The sequence below is a fragment of the Herpailurus yagouaroundi genome, unplaced genomic scaffold (assembly GCF_014898765.1).
Source record: "Herpailurus yagouaroundi ecotype Mexico unplaced genomic scaffold, PumYag 198, whole genome shotgun sequence".
In the NCBI taxonomy this organism is placed as follows: domain Eukaryota; kingdom Metazoa; phylum Chordata; class Mammalia; order Carnivora; family Felidae; genus Herpailurus; species Herpailurus yagouaroundi.
This window is the reverse complement of record NW_024412429.1, coordinates 13,051,612-13,072,974: the sequence shown is the minus strand read 5'-3', so window position 1 is coordinate 13,072,974 and position 21,363 is coordinate 13,051,612. Positions and strand designations below refer to the sequence as shown.

The following is a 21,363-nucleotide window of genomic DNA, read 5'->3' as shown; positions in this document are numbered from 1 at the left end:
TATTATTTTTTTAAGTTTATTTTGAGAGAGAGAGAGAGAGAGAGAGCATGTGTGGGAGAGCTGGAGAGGAGCAGAGAGAGAGGGAGAGAGAATCCCAAGCAGGCTCCATGCCGTCGGCACAGAGCCCAGCGTGAGGAGCTCGATTTCACAAACTGTGAGATACGGCCTGAGCTGAAACCAGCAGTTGGACCCTCAACTGACTGAGCCACCCAGGCACCCCAGTTCTCAGGTTTTTTAATATTGGCCCCCTTCCAGCATTGGCTTGAAAATAGGGACATACAGTACCAGAGATTTGAAAGTTAAGAATAGTGATTTTTTTTTTTAAAGATTTTATTTTTAAGTAATTTCTACACCCAACGTGGGGCTTGAAATCACAACCCTGAGATCTAGAGTCACATGCTCTATCGATTGAGCCAGCCAGGCAACCCAAGTTAAGAATATAGATTTTTAATTTACAAACCGTGGATGAGTTTCAGTCTGAAAATTCATGCCTTATGCATTGTGTTTCTGAATCATGGTCAACAGGTGCTGCTGCCCCCACCCCTACCCACCATAATCTCTCAAAGGGAGTCTGTGCCCTCTCCTTCCCTGTGTTCAAAATCACTGTCAGGAGATCCTTTATGTGGTAAATTCCTTAGTTATCTTGAGTTCAATGAGATTGAGGTCTAAGAACTGATATTTAAATGCCCACTGTGCTAGTTTTGTGGGAAAGCCGTAATTTACAGATAAGCGTCATCATTGTGATGAGTTAATCCCAGGAGCAGTAATGTCAGTTCTGAAATGATGAAAGAAAGTTTGTTCACATTGGAATATAAGATTCCCTAAGAGTCAGTGCTTGACCTGGGCAGTTAACTGAGAGAATTATTATCATTACAAGTATTGTAGTTGTAGCTGCTCCGAGATGGTGTCATACCCTTGTTATGGTGGTTTAGAGTTCTCACTTCAGTGAAAGGGGACTCATTGGTCTGCTTAAATTCTATTAACTATTTTAGGACCACAGCTGATTACTGGAATGCAGCAGTTTTATGTGAGCTGTCCCTAAGCACTGAATGGCGGTCATTGTGGTAGGGTTATTACTTTGTTTTTGAAAAGATGGAAAAGACTAGCAATGCATAACTCTTTCCTCAGAAAATCATAACTTAATCGGAGAGGGCACTTTCATGATAAAGGAACTCTTTTTTTAATTAATTTTTTTAATTTATTTTAATGTTTATTTTTTTAAGAGACGGAGAGACAGAGTGTGAGTGGGGAAGGGGCAGAGAGCGAGAGGGAGACACAGAATCCAAAGCAGGCTCCAGGCTCTGAGCTGTCAGCACAGAGCCTGATGCAGGGCTCGAACCCACCAGCCGTGAGATCATGGCCTGAGCTGAAGTCGGACGCTTAAAGGACTGAGCCACCCAGGCACCCCCATGATCAAGAAACTCTTAAAGTAATACATGGAAAATATAATAATCTGTTATGCACTGGCTATACTTAGACAAAGTAACTAGAGGAAATGAATTTTACTTGTGTGTTGGATTCTTTAAATTTTTAAGGACTTATTATGCTTCAAGAAGTTAACATTAATACTTTAACATAATCAAATACCAGTTAGTGATCAGTTTTTCCCCCTAGATTCTTTGTATAGCTTGTTGAATTACTATAGTTGTTTTTTCTATCATGATCCATTTCTCTTGCTGCTCAGAAAAGGCTGAGTGGGATAATAAAGAACCAGATATGTAGATTTCAGATGTGTCCAGTAAATTACCACAATTTAAATTTTGGATTTGCCTTGGTTCATAAATTCTGAAATGGTTCTAGTACCTTTTATCATCTTTAGGATCCCTGAATTCTTGGTGTGTTTTGTCCTTAGGATCCTTCAGTTAGTCAAGATTAGCAGATGTAGACTTTTCAGAGTCAGGTTAACACCTAGGACATTTTCCTCTTCTGTGTCTTGTCTTTCGCATCGAAGTGAAGTCCCATCTCTGTTTTACTTCATTTCCAGTTTTGTTTCCATAGTGTTCATTTGTCCAACTATAGGACATTTTATAATCTTCCCACCAGTATCTAGTAGTAGACATGGGATGGTGAACAGTGGAAAAGGTAGAGGGAGTAATAAATAAAAACGTGTGAATTTTGTTTTTATTTGTGTATTTTTCTTTTGTCTGTGGTTCAGGAAAGGAATTTTATGTGAAGCAACCAGAAGACATTGCGTTTTTGTTTCATTTTCACCTACTAGGGAATCTGTCTCCTATTTCCTTTCCTTTCCTGTTTTAACTTTCTAGTGAGTACTTTGGTTAATTGTATCAATCAAGCCATCTTTTTTGTTTCCACGCTTGGAAACTCTCTTAAATGTAGGCATACTTAGTGTTATAAAGGGAGGAACCCTTCACTAATGCCTCCCTGCTCCAGTGGTTTAGATTAGGGTTTTTCACCCTCAGTACTATTGATGTTTTGGGCTGGATAATTATTTGTTGTGAGGAGCTGTTCTGTGCGTTATATGAAGTTTGGCAGTGATCCTGGCCTCTACCCACAAGGTGCCACTATTGTGACAACCAGAAATGTCTACACATTATCAAATGCCCCTTGGGGAACAAAATAGACCTTGGTTGAGAATCACTGATTTAATTCCCATTACATGATCTTAAAAAACTGTACTTTCACTCTTAGTGATTACTATAAGTAATATAATAATAGTTTTTCCTACCAGACGATAAGTTTCATGAGGACAGTGACCATATATTTTTTTTTTTAAATTTTTTTTTTCAACGTTTATTTATTTTTGCGACAGAGAGAGACAGAGCATGAACGGGGGAGAGGCAGAGAGAGAGGGAGACACAGAATCGGAAACAGGCTCCAGGCTCTGAGCCATCAGCCCAGAGCCTGACGCGGGGCTCAAACTCCCGGACCACGAGATCGTGACCTGGCTGAAGTCGGACGCTTAACCGACTTCGCCACCCAGGCGCCCCATATATTTTCATTGCTTCATATCCTCAGTACATAGCACAGTACCTTAATACATAGTGTGTGCCAAATAAATACTTCTTGAATGAATGAATGAATGAGTGGTATACTATGTACTGAATGACCTGGATCAAGGTAGTTAACATTTCTGGACATTTGGTTTTCTCCTATGTAAAGAAAATGATTGATTTGAGATATTTAGGTTTCCTGTTAGAAGATTCTTTGATTAAATATAAAATTAATGTGGGGGTAGAAATTTTTTAATTGAAACTCCGATCTGTTTGTAATGTTCAGTTTACTAAGGAGAGATCATTGGGAGGGGACTATTCCATTTGAAGGTTCTAGTTAGATTAAACTTCATTTTTTGATTATGCTATTTCCAAACCTTTTTTTGCTTTACTGTTTTTCAGTTTAAAGCAATGTATGATAAAAGTTGTGGGTTTTTCCTTATATTATTTTAAAAATTTAGAAAACAAGGATAATGGAGATTGATAATAATGATTTTTGAGAACATGCTTGGGAGTGTTATAGTCTTAATTGTTCAAGATTAAATGTAAGCATTTTTTTGGCAAGATTGAAATAGCTCTATCATTTAGGCTAGCACTGAGTTTGTTATAGTAACTTTGGTTGACATTTAGGGGACATCTGTATTCCCCAGAGTCCTAAATAGTCATATTTTATGATCACTTGCTTCTTTTTTTAGAAGTATAGTTGGCTTAGAATTAGTGATGATATTACTAGTCGCACACGGAATTTCAGATATCTCTTTCTAGGGCCACTTTTGCTGTTATTGGACAACTTCTAACTCAAAATGGTATGAGAAAATGTAATCAACCTTGACCTTGAACACTGGCTGAGCTCCTGAACTCGAATGAGCTCATTTTATCTGGTTTTGTTTTCTCAACATCTTTCTCTACTCCTCTCTCTCAGGATTGTGCCTCTACTCCTGCTTGTACAGACTGCTTTTTCCAGCAGCATGGACACAAGAAGCATAGTAAGATGATTATAACGCACATAAGGCAGGCCCTTTGGAAAATACTAGGTTTAAATTGGAAGTGAAATGATGTCTTGATTATATGGGCCATACTTGGGAAGTGGAATAAATTTTGTCACTTCGAATATATTAGTAATCTTAAAGAGAACATCTAGGGAATAGTTGAATTTCTTCACAAAAAATAGGTTAAGTGGAAAAAAAAGTTATTGTGCTTAATAGTGAGCATAAATCATATATACTCTTGCTGCATTTACTTACATTCTGCTCCACCTAACTTTACTGTAATGCAAAAGGAATATAACATTACCTATTTAATGTGAATAAATTGCAAACCTGTTAATTTGATGGTTGGAAATAAAATACATCTTATATTTTGAGGAAGTTCTTCAAACTATAAGATGATAGATCATTGACAGATATACTGCAGGGTTGGAGAAACAAAAAGACTACATCAAATTTTTGGTTTGCTAATTATGAAGGAGCAGATTTTGGTAGAGCTACTGATATGAGAAATAAATGCTGAAAAGAAATTTTTCTGTAGCCTGTAATTTCTTATGTAAGTTAATTCTATCTCAAGTTTGATGATAAACGATGCATTTGTGCTTTGGTTTTTAATTTTATGCATTTGGTCTTCTAATCTGGTTTTACAAGAATTTCTTACACACCATATTTTAAACTCAGGGAAGGATATGTAAATGCATTCTGTTGTCTACTATAGGTCAGGAAGTGTCTCGGTAACTTTGACCTTACCACATTTGGTCAGAATGGAGAATAGAGAATATTTGTTAACGTGTCTTAAACACAGTTATGGCTATGAAGTTAATGTGTGCCAAATTTGTTTTTAAAATAATTCCACAACTTAATATAATTTATGTAGGTTGATTTGAAAGACCTAGGATTTTAATCTCTCATTTAGCCAATAAAGTGCTTACCCATGTACCAGGCACTTTTCTATCTGCTGGGACACAGTGGTAAACAAGACAAGCAGGAAGCATACCCTTTTTGGAGCTGATGTTCTTGTAATCCTTCCCCGCCTCGATCAGCTTTATGTGCCTGAGTGAGGTGGTACAGAGCTGGTGAGGCTGAGCGGGCAGGCCCGGCGCCGGGGCTCTGCGCTCTGGGGACCGGCTGGCCGCAGCCCTTCTCACTTCTGCTTGCTCCTCTCAGCATTTTGCCTTAAAGAGTCTAGAATGCTCATCTGTTACTCAAAATAGAGATGAGCAAGTAGACTTATTTCAACAAGAATATGGTCTTATGTTTCAATAGTGGGAAAACAAGATGAGCTACATTAAGTTTTATTTTATACCAAATTTTGTATCATGTATCTATAGAAATCAGTTTTTATTTTGAAATCGTAACTATTGCATAACAGCTGTAGGAATGTTTCCCTTTGTCACTGAAGTATTTGTCTCCACATGCAAATGATTAAAAACTTGTCTTAAGTGGTGACGAAACCTTTGTGAATTTGGAGAATAAGTTAATAAGTATTTTTATTTTTAAGGCAAACTTTTGCTTAAGTACATGAAAAAATCGGGTCCTCTTTCTTATAAATGCTTATTCTTTGAATTTGATTGGATTCCTTAGGGCTAATTTGAGTAGCTTGTCAGTGAAAGATGAAACACTTTGGATTGTGTATCTTATGTCTTGGTATATAGAATTTGGGAAATGATATAAAGATCTTTTTATACTGGGTCACAGTACCTAAAAGGTTTACTGGTACATCTGAAACTAATAGTGTTCTATGTCAGTTATATTTTACTTAAAAAAATAAGTTGACCAAATCCTAGTTCATGGCTTTTTAAAATTTAGTAAGATTTTTACACTGTAAAGTTTTATGGTAAAAAAATAAATAGATTGGGGTGTTTGAATTTATTGAAATATTTGAAGTATATGGGTAAAAAGAATGTTGAGTAAGTGAAAATTTTTACAAACCAAAATATATAGCAGATACCTACTTTCTGCAACAGCTGTTTGCTGTGATGAAAGATGTGTGGCTTAGGTCTTTTTTAAATAGTTTTTGTTTACCATTGTTAAAAGTGAGCCACTTTACAGTATATAGTGTTGTGCTCTGACCCTCTTGACCCCAACCATCAAGTTTCAGTGGAAGTTTAGGATAAGCTTTTGAGAAAAGGATAGGTGCTACTCTCCTTTTACCAACTAGAAAACTGAGGCCACCATTGTGGTTTTACCAACAAAATGTGACTTTGTAAGTATTAGAGCTGAAACTGGAAGAGACAGACCCAGGTCTCAGCCTTTGCTTGAGATATTTTCTTACCCTTGTGTAAAGAACTATCACTCAGTTTTTCACAATTCCTTTTTACTGTCATATAATGTCCAAGTATAAATTAGCCTTTTCCTACTTTTGAACTTTATTTTGACAACTTCAGATTTACAGAAAAGTTACAAGAATGAAGGATTTTATGTACACTTCATCTTGATTTCTCTACCAAATTATGTTAATGAACCATTTTTGCTTTTTTGTTCACTCCCTCTTCACATGCACATGAAAACACACAAACTTTTTCTGGCATTTTGATAGGAAATGCAATTCATTTTACTTTTAAGTGGCTGTTTTCTACAAGCAGTGACATTCTTTTACATAGCCATAGTATAGGAATCAACATCAGGAAATTAACCTTGATATAATGCAGTTGTTTGCAGATCTTGATCAGATTTTATTAATTACATCAGTAATGTCCTTAATAACGGAAAGAGTAAATGCTACTCCACACCTTGAATTCATTCATCTTGTCTCTTCAGTATCCTTTACCCTGAAACAGTGGGTTATAACTCTTTGTCTTTTATGACCTTTGTATTTAATGATAATAGCCCAGTTATTTTTAGAATTTTCTCAGTTTGAGTTTTCTTCTGTTGCTTAATGATTAGGTTAAGCTTACGCATTTTTCGCATTCTGCGGAAATGATAATTGTGTTCTCAGAAAGCACATGGTGTCTATTTATCCCATTAATAGGAATGTTAACTACCCCCCCCCCCAAGGTTTCTCTGTTGTGAAGATACTATTTATCCCTTTGTAACAAGTATCTTATGGGGAGGTATTTTGAAACTAAGCACATACCTTGTTCCTTATCAAACTTTAATCCATTTGTTTAAGCATCTGTTTAATTCTTGCCTTGAATCAGTACTAATGCCAAAAGGTGATTTTCTAAGTCTATCATTTCTTTATTATTAGCATTCTGTAAGAGCTTTTCCTTCTTCCCACTTAATGTGTTTATGTATATGTATGCATATCAGTATGAACTCGTGGATTTTTTTTTTTTTTTAATCATTGGGGTTTTTTGATGGAGAGTGTCTCAATTTTGACCAGTCAGAGCTATCTCAAGCTGTCTTTTGTGTCCTTTTGATGTGTGGTCGTTATGTTTTGAGAATTCTCTTTCTTACATAATAAGATATTCCCACCCCAGCCTTGGAATCAGCCATTCCTCCAAGGAATTCTAGTTTCTTCTCATGGATATTTATTAGTGGATTGATCTAGAAATTATATATATTTTATAGATATATATATAATATACAACAATACTGCATATATGTATATATGTATACATGTATACGTGTGTACATAAACAAACATATATACACATGAATTTTTGGTTTTTAACTGTCTGCCTATCTAAAAAGCCATGGATTCACCCTGATAACCTCCAGTTCCAGTCCAACAACTGTAGGGTTCATTCTAGTTTTTCGCCTTTCCAATTCTGTAATTACTTTCTCTGACAGCAAGAAAACTAGTTTCTGTTACCCACAGTGTATTTACATATTTGATCAAACCTAAAACACACAGAAAGTAGTTTCAGAATTGCTAAACCATATGTCTCTGAAAACAAACGTATTAATTAGCATTTAATATTTGTTTATAGTTCTCTCTCTTTTTTTTTTTTTTTTTTTTACCTCAGGGTATATAGTCAAAATGCTATGTTTAAACATGGCTTGGTTAATTTTTTCCCCTTAATGTGGTTCTGCTATTCATTTGAAGTATAATTAGATTGGGTTTTTTTTGTATTCCATTTTGGTTTTTTTTCTTCCTTTGTCCATTTTTGGTATTTTATTCCTTTAGTGTGGAAGACATTAAACATAAATTAACTCTATTCTTCCCTTTTTATTAGCTTGAGCATTCGTAACCATTTATGTTGTGGTTTAAAAATGTTTCTTAACATTTTTCAAATCAAAAAGCCAGAATTCAGAAGTTTAGATGTAGAGAAGGTTTTAGGTGAAAGATGTGTTTCTAATATTGTAGATTCATAGGTGAAAGAAGTGTGTATTCAAAAAACTTTCATTCTCTTGTGAATGGAATCTCCATCCACAAGGACCAGTAAACTCTTTCTCTAGAGGACCAAATAGTAAATATTTTTAGGTTTTGTTAGCCACTTAAAGTCTCTTTCACAGACTTTTTTTTTTTTAACTTATTTTGAGAGAGAGTGAGTGTGGGGGAGGGGTAGAGAGAGAGGGAAAGGAAGAGAATCCCCAAGCAGGCTCCATGCTGTCAGTGCAAAGCCTGACATGGGGGCTGAACTCATGAACCCACGAGACCATGACCTGAGTCGAAATCCAATCAGATGCTTAACTGACTGAGCCACCCAGGTGCCCGTCTTTTACATATTCTTTAAAACAATTTTTTTTGATATTTATTTATGAGAGAGAGAGAGAGAGAGGAGCAGGGGAGGGGCAGAGAGAGGAGACACAGAATCCGAAGCAGGTTCCTAGCTCTGAGCTGTCAGCACAGAGCCTGATATGGGGCTCCAACCCATGAACTGTGAAATCATGATCCAAGCCGAAGTTGGATTTACCGACTGAGCCATCAGGTGCCCCTCTTTCACATATTCTTGTTGGTCTTTCACAATTCTTTTAAAATATGAAAATGTTCTTGGCTTGAGGGCCTACAAAAATAGGCCATAGGCCATAACATTGCTGGCCCCTACTGGAAACTTTGAAACCTGAGCACTTGATTAATAGTATGCTACTTATAATAATTGTAATTGAGCAGGAAGATCTATTCCTTGTGGCTTTATAATAGGCTTATTTGGCCATCAGCAATAGGAACAAACAACTTAAAAAGCTGCCTTACTGAAAATAATTTATTTAAAATTTTTGAGCACTTACACCAAGTGCAGATGCTATTCTAGGCTCTAGAGATTTAATAGTGGACAAAATAGACTCCACAACAAAACACAACCCTACCCCCCCGCCAAAAAAAAACCAAACCTGCCCTCGTCTAGTTTACGTTCAGTTTTGTGTGTGGATGTTTTCACGGTTTTATAAAATTCATGTTTTTTGTTTTTTTCATTTAGTGACATTTATCTATTAAAAATTGTTTTCAGGGGTGCCTGGGGTGGCTCAGTCAGTTAAGTGTCTGACTCTTGGTTTCAGCTTAGGTCATGATCTCATGGTTGGTGAGTTTGAGCTCTCGGCTGTCAGCACAGAGCCTGTTGGATTTTCTCTCTCCCTCTCTCCCCGCCCCTCCCCTGCTCATGCTGTCTCTGTCTTTCTCCCCCAAAGTAAATAAACTTAAAAAGAAATACTTACAAAAATAAAAAAATTATTTTCATATTAATTGCATGGTGAGCATTTTCTTGAAAACTGGATTAAAAATGCAGCAAAAGGGGCACTTTGAAAAGCTTGGCTCATTGCTTCCCATCTACTAATACTACTTTTGTGTGTGTGTGAAGTGTTATTTGGAAATGATTCTTAGTCCTGATGCTTTCAGGTTATAGCTATACTAACTCACTAGAAGATGACAAGCTAAGCCTCATTAATTGGGACAAAGAACCCAGACTTAATTTAGTGATAAATATATGTGTGTTGTAGAATCTTAATTAAAAAAAATTTTTTTTTAATGTTTATTTTTGAGAGAGAGGGAGAGAGAATGTGTGCGGGGGAGGGGCAGAGAGACGGGGGCAGGGGAGAAGCTGGCTCCAGGCCCTGAGCTGTCAGGGCAGAGCCCAACTTGGGGCTCGAACCCATGAACGTGAGATCATGACCTGAGCTGAAATCGGATGCTCAATCTACTGAGCCGCCCAGGCGCCCCTGTGATAGAATCTTTAAAAAATATGATTCAGATACATTAGTCTTTAAAGCTTTAACGAACGAATGATAATGGAATGATTCTTAAAATACTGTCCGGGGCGTGCAGGTGGCTCAGTTGGTTAAGTGTCCGACTTTGGCTCAGGTTATGTTCTCACAGCTGGTGGGTTCGAGCCCTGCATCAGGCTCTGTGCTGACAGCTCAGAGCCTGGAGGGAGCCTGCTTTGGATTCTGTATTTTCCTCTCTCTCTCTGCCTCTTCCCCACTCACACTCTGTCTCTCTGTCTCTTAAAAAAAAAAAAAAAAAAAAAAATTAAAAAAAATTGTTTTAAAATACTGTCTGAAGTTGCTAAATGTAGTTTTCTTGAAATAGGGAGAACATGTCCTGATAGTGTATTTATTTATCTAATAAAAGCTCCAGAGCTATGTGCAGGATACCTATCTAGTCCCTGGCTAAATACTGAATAAAAATCATCACAGTGAGTTTTTACAATGTTGTAAGTTTGTTGTAAAAGGACTTTTACCTTTGAGTAGTTTTTCTACAAGCATTTAATTAACCAGTAAGTGCCCTTTTTAAAAACTATTGAGGTATGAGTAACTGCTTTTGTAAGGATTATTAACACCTTGAATTTTTTACACCAAGAAAAATATTATGGTAATTACTTATTGAGCAAAATTTTCCAAATTCTCGTTTCTATTTCTGTCAGGAGAACTCAAAACCTTTTTTAAAGGCCTGTCTCTGCCTCTGTGGCAATTATAAGAACAAGGTTTGTAACCAACTTAGCTGAAGGGTATTGACATTTTAAAGGAGTTGGCCAGAGATACCACATCATTCCTTGTACAGAATTTCCCAGTTTTTTAATTCATTGCATAATCAAAGGATTAAGATGCCTTAGGCCCCTTAGAGCTGTAATAATTAATGATTCGTGATAATTCTGTGAGAACTTCTTTATTTACAAGTCCTTCAAGATCGTTAGACCATTTTTCATTCTATTTTACTTAGAATTTTCCAGTTGCTACAATGTAATTATAGCTGATGAAGGTTTTCATGTAATAGGAACTAGTGGTTGGAAAGAATGCTGCAAGAAGTAGTTGCTGGTTGTTTGAGCTTTATTTTTTATGCATATGTGCCAGCTATCAGGTGTTGTATTCTGCAGAGTGGTTATCAGCCTTAACTTAGATACCTGTGTTCTGTTTCTCAATTCATATTCCAATAGGGGTGGGAACGGAAATGGATTACTACAAAGAGTAGTAGGTAGTGTAATGAATATTATGTTACAGAAAATAGTGATACAGCATGTGTAAACTGTGTGTAAGCTCTTTATCGTGTATGTCATGATGTATACAGAATGAGAGAGGAGATGTTATGTGATTTTCAAGAAAATAGAAGCTTTAGGTAGGGGATGGGGTTGGGTAGATGATGGAAAATGGGCCAGGGATGTTCTGAGGAAGGGCCTTTGTACACTGTATGTAAGACCTCATTTTTAATCAAAGAGGATTGGAGATTCTGAAGGGTTTTGAAATTGTGTTTCAGAAAAATGAGTAGTATCTTTGAAACAGGGCAGGACAATGGAGGGATGAGATTAGAAGGGAGGCTAAATTAGTATAGAGAAGATGAGGGGCTCAACTAGAGTGATAATAGGGAGAAGAAAAAGGGATGAATGCAAGAGAAATTTCATAATAAGGAGCTAGATATGAGGACAAGGGTGGTGCCAGGGCTTTAGCTAAGTGACAAAGTAAATAAAGGGATATGGTATCAATCACTAAGAGGGGCAGATCAGGAGGAGCTAAAAACTTGAGAAAGATAATTTGGTGGGTTGGGTTGAAGGGAGATCGTTTTTAATAACCTGGAATAAAAGAAAGATCTTTACTATGGAAGGACTGAAATACTACCCATATCTCAACCACCAAAAGTTACTTTTACAATTTTGCTGACTACAGTAGTAATTTTGAGAGTTTTCTAGGGAGATGATACAGAAAAGAGAAGCAGGCTTAAGGCAAAATCTTGTGGAAGCTTTATGTTCTTCAGTTTTTTAATGTATTTTTTTTAAGAGAAGACTTCGATCCATTCTGTTATATTGTATTTGTGAATATGAGGACATTTAAAAGCAACTCTGTATGCATAGGAGATGCTTGATTTTAAACTCTGCTTATGATGCAATTGCTGTTCTTCTGTGCAATTAAAATATAAGTTGTATATGGAGAGATCTGTGAGTAAGATTGATTTAATTTTCTTTAAGGTTTTTATTAGAATTTCTTAACATTAAGCTTACTCATATCATTCAGCATTTTATTAGCTCCTGTTAGCCACATAATTCTTTACCTTATTTAACTATGTCTATAATAACCAATTGTGAATGTGAAATTGTAAAGGTAAAGACTATATCATTAGAAATAGAACCTGTTATTTATCTGAGAAATTTCAGCTAATATGGTTTGTGGGGATCTGTTTTGAAGAGGATTTAAAAATGAATTATTCGTTCTCATGTTTTTTTGTTTTTTTTTTTTTGGCATTTCATTATTACTAGTATTTCTAAAATTAAAGGATATAAAATTTATATCATTTTATTTCAATGTTTCACAAAAGACATAGGGAACTGAAATTAAAGAAAGTTGGATTGTTTGGATCTCAGGGAAAATTTAAACTAAAGAGTTACTTTTATATATGTGTATGTTTGTTTATATTTATGGATTTTGGTTTCTCCCATGGGGAATCATTTCTGTTTCCTTTGACTTTAGGGTAGTCAGAGACCATTACAGTCATGTGACACATTTGTAGCTACCATCATAACTGAAGTGTGTGGTTCTATGATTGGGTTTCTTGTTTACTTCCGTGCTTAAACTTGATTTCCAGAAATTACAGATTTTAGACCTGAAAGATGTATATCACTTAACAAACAAACAAAGATGTGTATCACTTAACAAACTCATTTTATGGATGAATAATCAAGACCGAGAGACGATGAAACTTATTACTTAGTATCAAAGACACATAGTCAGCAACCAAATTAGAATTTCTGCTCTTGTGACTCATTTTAGCATTCTTATTTTTTCAGTGTGTATTTGTTTAGTGGGATTTTGGTAGTACTTAATGTGTGTGTGTGTTGGATGTAGAGGAGGAGTGGAAATAGGGTATTCTTAGTTGATTATTATCATTTCATGCTGCCCCTGGGTCAGGATAAGGAATGGACTATTATGTTATTCTGCTGCTCTCCTGCCCGTGAGATAAGGTGCCATAGGAAAATATGCATACCTTGGCAAAGAAGTGCCACACAGTAACACCCCTCTAGCCAGCAGTTTTCTAGCAATTCCACCCTCTCCAGAAAAGTGAAAAAGCCATTGGGTCAAAGCTCACATATCTTACACCTTCTTTGTGGGAAAGGAGTACAATTACTCTGTAAGCCTTTATCCTTAGCATCTTCCTAATGTTCACATTTTAATAGTGGTGGCTACTTTGTAACTACTTTTAGATTTTTGGGGACTGCTGTTTTTACAAGGCTTCTGGTTCAGGTATTTTAAAGCAAGGCTGCAGGGTCCATGTGGTTACTGTCACAGTAGGATGTGATTGTAGTTGACAAGGGAAGAGATAGTTGTTGTATCATTTATAAAATGGGGTTACACAAGATAACCTTTAGGATTTCTTTAATATTAACCCTGATGAACACGTTTTCTAATTAATTTTTCTTGGCTTCAGTTTACTTATTTCAAAAATAAAGATAAATGATGCCTTCCTCGACCACCTCTAAGAATTTGTTTAAATATTTAAAATATTGGCTTGTTTTAGAATGTTTAGAAAAGCTCATTTAAGTAAAATATAAAATAGTAAAATTATTTTTTCAGTATTTGCGAAGTTAATACGAGTTCTAGGGACACCTGGTTAGCTCGCTCGGTTAAGCGTCCGACTCTTGTTTTTGGCTCAGGTCATGATCCCATGGTCGAGGGATTGAGCCCTGTGTTGGGCTCCATGCTGACCGCACAGAGCCTGCTTGGGATTCTCTCTCTGCCCCTCCCTAGCTTGCTCTCTCTCAAAAATAAACATTAAATAAATACAAGTTCTAATACTATGTTTTTAAAGTTTTTTTTAAGTGATTATTTCAGACAGAGAGAGAGAGGGAGAGAGTGTGTGTGTGAGCAAGGGAGGGGCAGAGAGAAAGGGAGACACAGAATTGGAAGCAGGGTCCAGGCTCCACACGGTCAGTGCAGAGGCCCATGCAGGGCTCCGTCTCACGAACTGTGAGATCATGACCTGAGCTGAAGTTGGATGCTTAACTGATTGAGCCACTGAGACGACCCCAAGAAAATCTATTTTAAAGTTATTAGGAGTATAATTTTGCACTAGAACGTATGAAGTATTTATTTTACACAGATACATATATACACACTTACATAGGTGTGTATAGAAAATTCTGGAAGGCAATCTACCAGTCTTTTAACAGTGGTCATTTCTTAAGAGAGCAGTAGGTGGATAGTGTGCAGTGAATGAGATCTTTCAATATTTGGAATTTTTCATTTGGAATTACCATGTTACATTTATAATATCCCTCAAACCCAAAATACTATGTTTCTTAGCTTTTGTGAGAAAGAGGGAGTTAGTCTATCTTAATAATAATACTATTTTTTTAATGTTTTATTTTATTTTTGAGAGAGACAGTGCAAGCAGGGGAGGGGCAGAGAGAGAGGGAGACACAAAATCTGAAGCAGGTTCCAGGCTCCGAGCTGTCAGCACAGAGCCCGACGCGGGGCCCGAACCCATGAACCGTGAGATCGTGACGTGAGCTGAAGTTGGACACTCAATCAACTGAGCCGCCTGGGCACCCAATGATACTACTACTTTTCAATGCTAATTAATATAATGAGATCACATTTTGTATATATCAACTGCACATTTATTTTTAATATTTATTTTGAGATAGAGCACGCACATGAGCAGAGGAGGGGCTGAGAGAGGGGGAGAGAGAGAATCCCAAGGGGGCTCTGTGATGTCAGTGCAGAGCCCAGTGAGGGGCTTGAATTCATGAACCATGAAATTGTGACCTGAACCAAAATCAAGAGTTGGATGCTTAACCAGCTGAGCCACCCAGGTGCCCCTGACTAAATCCTTTAGAGAGTGAGCTTCCTTGTTAAAGGTTGGAAGATTGTTAAACCGTATTTGACGATTGCTTAAAATTCATGTTTAAATGAAATTTGTTTAGCTGTTATTTGGTCAGTAGATGCATAAGCTTCATAATCTGTTGTCTTTTGATCAAAGTCTTCTTGGTTATTAGTTAGGTTGATGCTATTCAATGGCACGTCTCCACAAGCATCTACCATTTTACTCAGTGACTCACTTGTGTATGTTTAGTTGGTTGCTAGCTGGTGGGCTTTTTTGTTTGGTTTTTGGAAACTGAGCGTCTGGGTAGGCAGAAGAACTGGGTTTGGGACATGGTTCTGTAGCTTACTACCAATTTGAATTGAGTTAGGTTACTTACCCTAAATTTATCCAGCTATAAAATGAGAACAATATTAATGTGTCATTCTGAAGATAAAAGTGATACAGCATTTATGATAGTACTTAATAATTGACAAGGTATATGAAAAGTAATTATGACTATCTTTCTTCTTTATCATGCTACTGCCTGTCCCTTGTTTTAATTCTGTATATTTGTTGCTCATATTTCTGGAATCATTTGACCCGAAGGCCTGGTAGGCTCTTGTTCTTATTCTCTCTGATACTTAGTCTTTGGTATTTATTCTTTATTTCTTTAACTGTTATCTCTTCAGGAATGACTTGTATTTTTGCTTTTCTCTTCTGGGATTCAGTCTCATGTTTTTTAGGTATTTTGTATCCATGTGCACATGAAATTATATTGTTATCACTTGAATCCAAACTTGTATTCCTTCCACAAACTTCTTTTAGACTTTCTCTTTTTTTCTTCTCATTTTATATAAAAGAATATTTTAATTCTTGCCCTTAGGAACTGGAAAGACTATACATATTTGGAAATGAGCCTGTACCAAACACTGGCCAAAGAAAAATCTGCGACTCTATGCCTTATCTTTGTTCTGGTCACTCAGAGATACAGTGTTATCAGCTGTGATTGTTGTTGCTTTTTGCCTCACATTATTTTTGTCTGTGTGTTCAACGTAGTCTACTTTCCCATCGGCATAGATACAGGACCCCCTTTACACATTCTAATACGCCACATCTCTGAGGCCTGATGGGAATACTAATATTCTGTGTTATGTTGTCTTGTGACTGACATCACCCATCTGGTATGTTTCACTTTCCCCTGATTGCCACATCTTATTCATTGTTAGAGAAAATATTGTGACTGGGTTTTTCTTTTCCACCTGTCTCATGACAGGGTTCTGACCCTCTTGCCCAGGTAACTGCGTACGATTAAGAGATGTTTCAAGAACGAAGCTGCTAGCTATTTCAGATTCCTGTCTTACAAAGTGATGGAATAGCTCTGATGCAGGTTTTCAAAACATGGCTTTTATTTGCTTTTCCTACAGTCTAGTCTTCCATCCTCCCCGGATGCTCTAGCCTGAACCTAGACTTCCTCTTTATGTCAGTAGAAAAATCATACTCCCAAATACCCAGACTTGAGAACTTGGAATTTTCCTAGGTGCCTCTTTCATTTATATCTTCTCAGTCATAAAATCCAAAGAGTTATTTTTAAAAATGTGTTCTGCATCCTTCCTTTTTATTCTTAGTATTAAATAATAAAAATAAAATGTTGATACTTTAGTCCAGGTCCTCATTATGTCCCCCCCTTGGTTTGTTATAGTTAGTTTTGAGTTGGCCTTTAATTTACTATTCTCTGTTCTCTCTAGTTCATACTGTAGAACTAAGTCTTTTTATATTATTAGATTAATTTTTACTACATTAATCTTTTCAGACAACTGTTTTGCTTGAATCGCTTTATACTTTTAAAAACATTTCATATTACCTTTGCGTTCAACTGTGCAGACTTCTTAGCTATGGGTTTCAGGCTTTTTATAAGACTATATTTTAGAAATGAATAAGATATTTATAAGTAAATGTAGAAGTGTGCTTATCATATACATCGTATATACACAACACTATGAAATGGGAACATTATAGTAGTAAATGAAGGTATGCATTATATATTCTTATCTATGTGTCTTATTGTTTTGGTACTCCTGATTCTCCAGTAGGAAAGCACAGCATTCTATTGATATTCTATGCATTCCCATTAGGAAATAGCCCTCTTCTCCAATCCTTCTTGAAAATTGCTATTTGTAAAGAGAGACTTATTGATGAGTGTGTTATGAATGTAAATAGTGTGGAAGCAGAATCACAGCTGTTAACAGAAATGCTCTCTTTTTCCAGTCAGCGCATTTCACTTCCGTTTTCTTTACTAAACCTTTTCTCTGTTAGCAAATGCATATACATTTCATTTGTTTGAATGTAGCATTTTTTTTATCCTGGCACTAAATTATGCCATGTGTTTTGTTTTCATGAGGCAAAATCTTCAGTTTCTCATGGGTCCCCCAAATCTTAAATACCACTTTAGTATATTATTCCTCTGTTAAATGCAAATGAGAATTTGAGAGAAGAGAAACAAAGATCCTCAGCCACTAATAGTTAAGTAAATTGTTTTCCCATACATCAATTTTTTAATATACACACCTCAAATTAGTGTCTTCACAGAATTACCCGTGATTACATTTTAAAGACATTAGGGATAATTAGCTGACCATGGTGAATTTCAGAATGCTAAGAATCTGCTCTGTCATAGTAATGGTATGTCACTGACCTCCCCTTCTATGTCAGTAGATTGTTACATATTTGAGGTGAAGTTCTTCAAGGTTTTTGTTGTTGCTTTTTTGTTTTTTGTGTGTGTTTTTTTTGTTTGTTTGTTTCTTAAGGCTTAATATTGTGCATATCTGCAGATCTAGTCAGTGAATGTTGGTTTAATTATATTTAAATCATTGTTTGGCTTTGACCTATTAATTGGTTGAATTTGGCTTGGTATTTCTCAGTTCTTTGTTTTTAGTTGATAACACCTTGATAATAAGACTTTATTGATCTGAGTAAGAATATTGAGTGGTGATGATTAACTCTGAAAGTCAATTTGAAAATTGTATAGAAGAATGATTATTATACAATATTGTAAATGATATTGGGGATTATTTCAGAGTGAAGCATTCTTCTGCTTTGAAATAATTTCTTATTTTCATGAATATTGGCATAGAATTATAAATAAAAGGCTGCAAAGATTTTTTTTTTTTTTAATGTTTATTTTTGAGAGAGAGAGCCAGCAAGCAGGGGAGGGGCAGAGAGAGAGGGAGACAGAGAATCTGAAGCAGGCTCCACACTGTCAGCGCAGAGCCTGACATGGGGCTTAAACTCAACAAACCATGAGATCATGACCTGAGCCAAAACCAAGAGTGGATGCTTAACAGACTTGAGCCACCCAGGTGCCCAAGGCTGGAAAGATTGAAGTTCAGGGGGGGAAAATAAATGTATATCTTTACCTGTGGTTTTCATATTCCACTTCTTTGAGCAAAATAGATCTGTTTCATTTGAGTGAATTTAAATATGAAGAAGCCTGATAAATTTTTGCTGATTTGTTGATTTGGTTACTTGATTACCGTTGGAACCCAGTAAGCTGCTTGATCAAAGTTGAATCTGCATATATGTGGATACCTGATATGTTCAAGGAACTATTTTAGACATTGTGGAGGATATGAAATAAAGGATACTGATATTGGTTCCTGTTTATTGAAGGTTTATACTATGTGAGGTCAGTGCTTTCCAAAGTGGGTGGATGAATGGAAAGATGGATAGCCAAGTAGGTAGGTAGATAGAGACAGACAGACAGACTAAACAGAGAACAAATTATGACCAAATAAATTTACCCTTTGTGATAAGATTGCTGTGAAGGTAATAAGCAGGAGGATATATACATCACTAGTGGCACAGTGTGATTTAAGATATGAAAGTTAACTCCCTTTTCCCATTTTACTGATTACAACTAGGAAGAAGTCTGAGTTTTGTATCACTATGTCTTTTACATTTCTAGGTATTTGCTAACTGTCTTTAAAAAAAATAAAACAGAGATTGTACTTTAGACTCAGCCTTTGGCAAGAATTATCCAGAGAGAATTTAATCATGTTTTACTTTCCTTATAATTAATTTTAGTATTACCTTCTACTTATGACTGTAAGCTAGCTAGAACAGTGTCTCAAAAAATTTTTACAACCCACAATAAGAAATACAATTTGTGGGGGCACCTGGGTGGCTCAGTTGGTTGAGTGTCCAACTCGTGATTTCAGCTCAGGTCATGATCCCAGGGTTGTGGGATCAAGCCCAATGTCAGGCTCCACACTGAGCATGGAGCCTGCTTAAGATATTCTCCCTCTGCTCCTCTCTCCTGCTCGTGCTCACTCTCTCTCTCGCTCTCAAATTAAAAAAAAAAGAAGAAATTTAATATGTGTCATGAGCCAGTAGTCACAGTGTAAATATAACAGGACGCAAGTCTCACCCAAGATTAGTCAGTGTGTACTTCATTATTTTCTATTTTATTCTGTTTTATTTCATTTTATTTTATTTATTATTTTTTTTCAACGTTTATTTATTTTTGGGACAGAGAGAGACAGAGCATGAACGGGGGAGGGGCAGAGAGAGAGGGAGACACAGAATCGGAAACAGGCTCCAGGCTCCGAGCCATTAGCCCAGAGCCTGACGCGGGGCTCGAACCCACGGACCGCGAGATCGTGACCTGGCTGAAGTCGGACGCTTAACCGACTGCGCCACCCAGGCGCCCCTATTCTGTTTTATTTTAATTGGGCTAGAATTACCATGAAAAAGTTTTCATCTAGTTGATTAAATTATGGTTTGAAAAAAAGTAAAAAAAAAATGCATGAAATAGAAAAAGGAATGTGTGGTAGGACTTTTGTTTAATTGTAAGAAAATTATGTGTGCCTAATAAATTATATTCAGTTGTTATAACATATTTTTCTGAATGTTTTTCTTATCTTTACATTTAATTCTTACATTTATAAAACTACTTATTACAGATATTTTATATTTGTCATGTAATATATTAGGTTTTTCCATATTTCTATGTTAATAATGTATGTATGTTAACTTAATGTCTCTTAGAATACCTTACTAAATTTTTATTCTTGAACATTTTTTAACTGTTATATAAAATGTTGATGTGGGGGCGCCTGGGTGGCTCAGTTGGTTAAGTGTCTGACTTTGGCTCAGGTCATGATCTCGCGGTTTGTGAGTTCGAGCCCCACATAAGGCTGTCTGCTGTCAGCACAGAGCCCTCTTTGGATCCTCTGCCCTCCCCCGCCCCCCTCTTCCCCTGCCCCACTTTTGTGCACGCTTGCTCTCTCAAAAACAATACACATTTAAAAAAATGTAAAAATTCCATGATTCTGACTTTTTGCTTCTTAAAATATATGAAGTCACTCATAAACATTTTGTAGCTCTTGTATTTAGCACCATACTACCTTTTCCTTCCAGACATTAGTTTTCAGTTCTAAAATTTTCAAATTTTCAGTTGGTTCTTTTTTGTAGTTTTTCTTTCCTTGATGAAAACTTCTGTTTTTGCATTTATTTCAAGAATTTGCTCCTTTGCCTTATTGGAGATGATTATAATTTCTTTAAAGTTTGATAATTCCAACATCAGCATCTTCCTGTGGTTGGCACCTGTTGATTATCCTTTCACTTGAGCGTTTTCCTGGTGTGTGTGTGTGTGCGTGCGTGTGTGTGTGTGTGTGTGTGTGTGTGTTTGTATGTCCAGGAAGTTTGGCTTGTATACTGGGCATTTTCAGTATTATATTGTAGGACTTTATTAAAATCATCTTAAGAGTGTTGATTTGTTTTCTTTAGCAGGCATTCAGCTTGGTTAGGTTCAGGATGCAATTTCTGTCTTCCCTTTTTGTAGTGGTTTTAACGTCAGTTCCATCGTACAAGCATTTTGCGTTTTGCTGTTTAGGTGTACTCAAAGCATGTGCCACTTAGGAGTTAGTGGTTTACACAGATTTTTGTTCTCAGAGCCTTTGCTGGGTTGTTTTGGGCCTGTTTCACGCAAACACAATTCCAGAATGAGCCCAAGACTTTTAAGTTCCTGCTCAGAATTAGAGGATCCTCCTCAGATCTCTGTGCAATTCCCATACTCTCTCTAGATCCCAGGGCATCCTTTTCTCTGTTCTCTGGCCAAAAAATCAGGTTTCTCTCCGTGTTGAGCCTTCAGAGATGAAGTGGTGAGAGAAAAAAATGGGGATTCCTCACCATACTTTTTGGATAATAAAGGCCCCTTTTCCTAGTTCCTCTATCTGGAAGTTGCTATTCTTTGGGGGGTTTTTAGGTGCTGGCAACAGTTGCTTCTCTCCAACCCATTGCAGGGCCCAGGGGGAAATGGGAG

General features: G+C 36.5%; 1 protein-coding gene and 1 pseudogene across 9 annotated transcripts in view; one reads left to right on the top strand and one right to left on the bottom strand.

Moving 5' to 3' along the window:
• The window catches only part of SCAF8 (SR-related CTD associated factor 8), a 198,181-nt gene that overhangs the window by 3,369 nt on the left and 173,449 nt on the right, over nucleotides 1–21,363 (top strand). For 5 of the 9 annotated variants that reach the window (XR_005782614.1, XM_040448810.1, XM_040448812.1 and 2 more), the window contains exon 1: nucleotides 15,242–15,291. The exons of 2 other annotated variants lie outside the window; for them this stretch is intronic. Coding sequence is in view for 5 of the 7 variants with exons in the window: in XM_040448810.1 (XP_040304744.1) it covers nucleotides 15,256–15,291 (36 nt within the window). In the remaining 2 variants the exon portion in view is untranslated. Of the gene's footprint in view, nucleotides 1–3,873; nucleotides 3,938–15,080; nucleotides 15,100–15,241; nucleotides 15,292–21,363 lie in introns of those variants that run through there. 2 more of the 9 variants (XM_040448815.1, XM_040448816.1) reach the window with 2 other exon arrangements.
• On the bottom strand, nucleotides 15,837–16,563 carry LOC121013281 (single-stranded DNA-binding protein, mitochondrial-like; annotated as a pseudogene).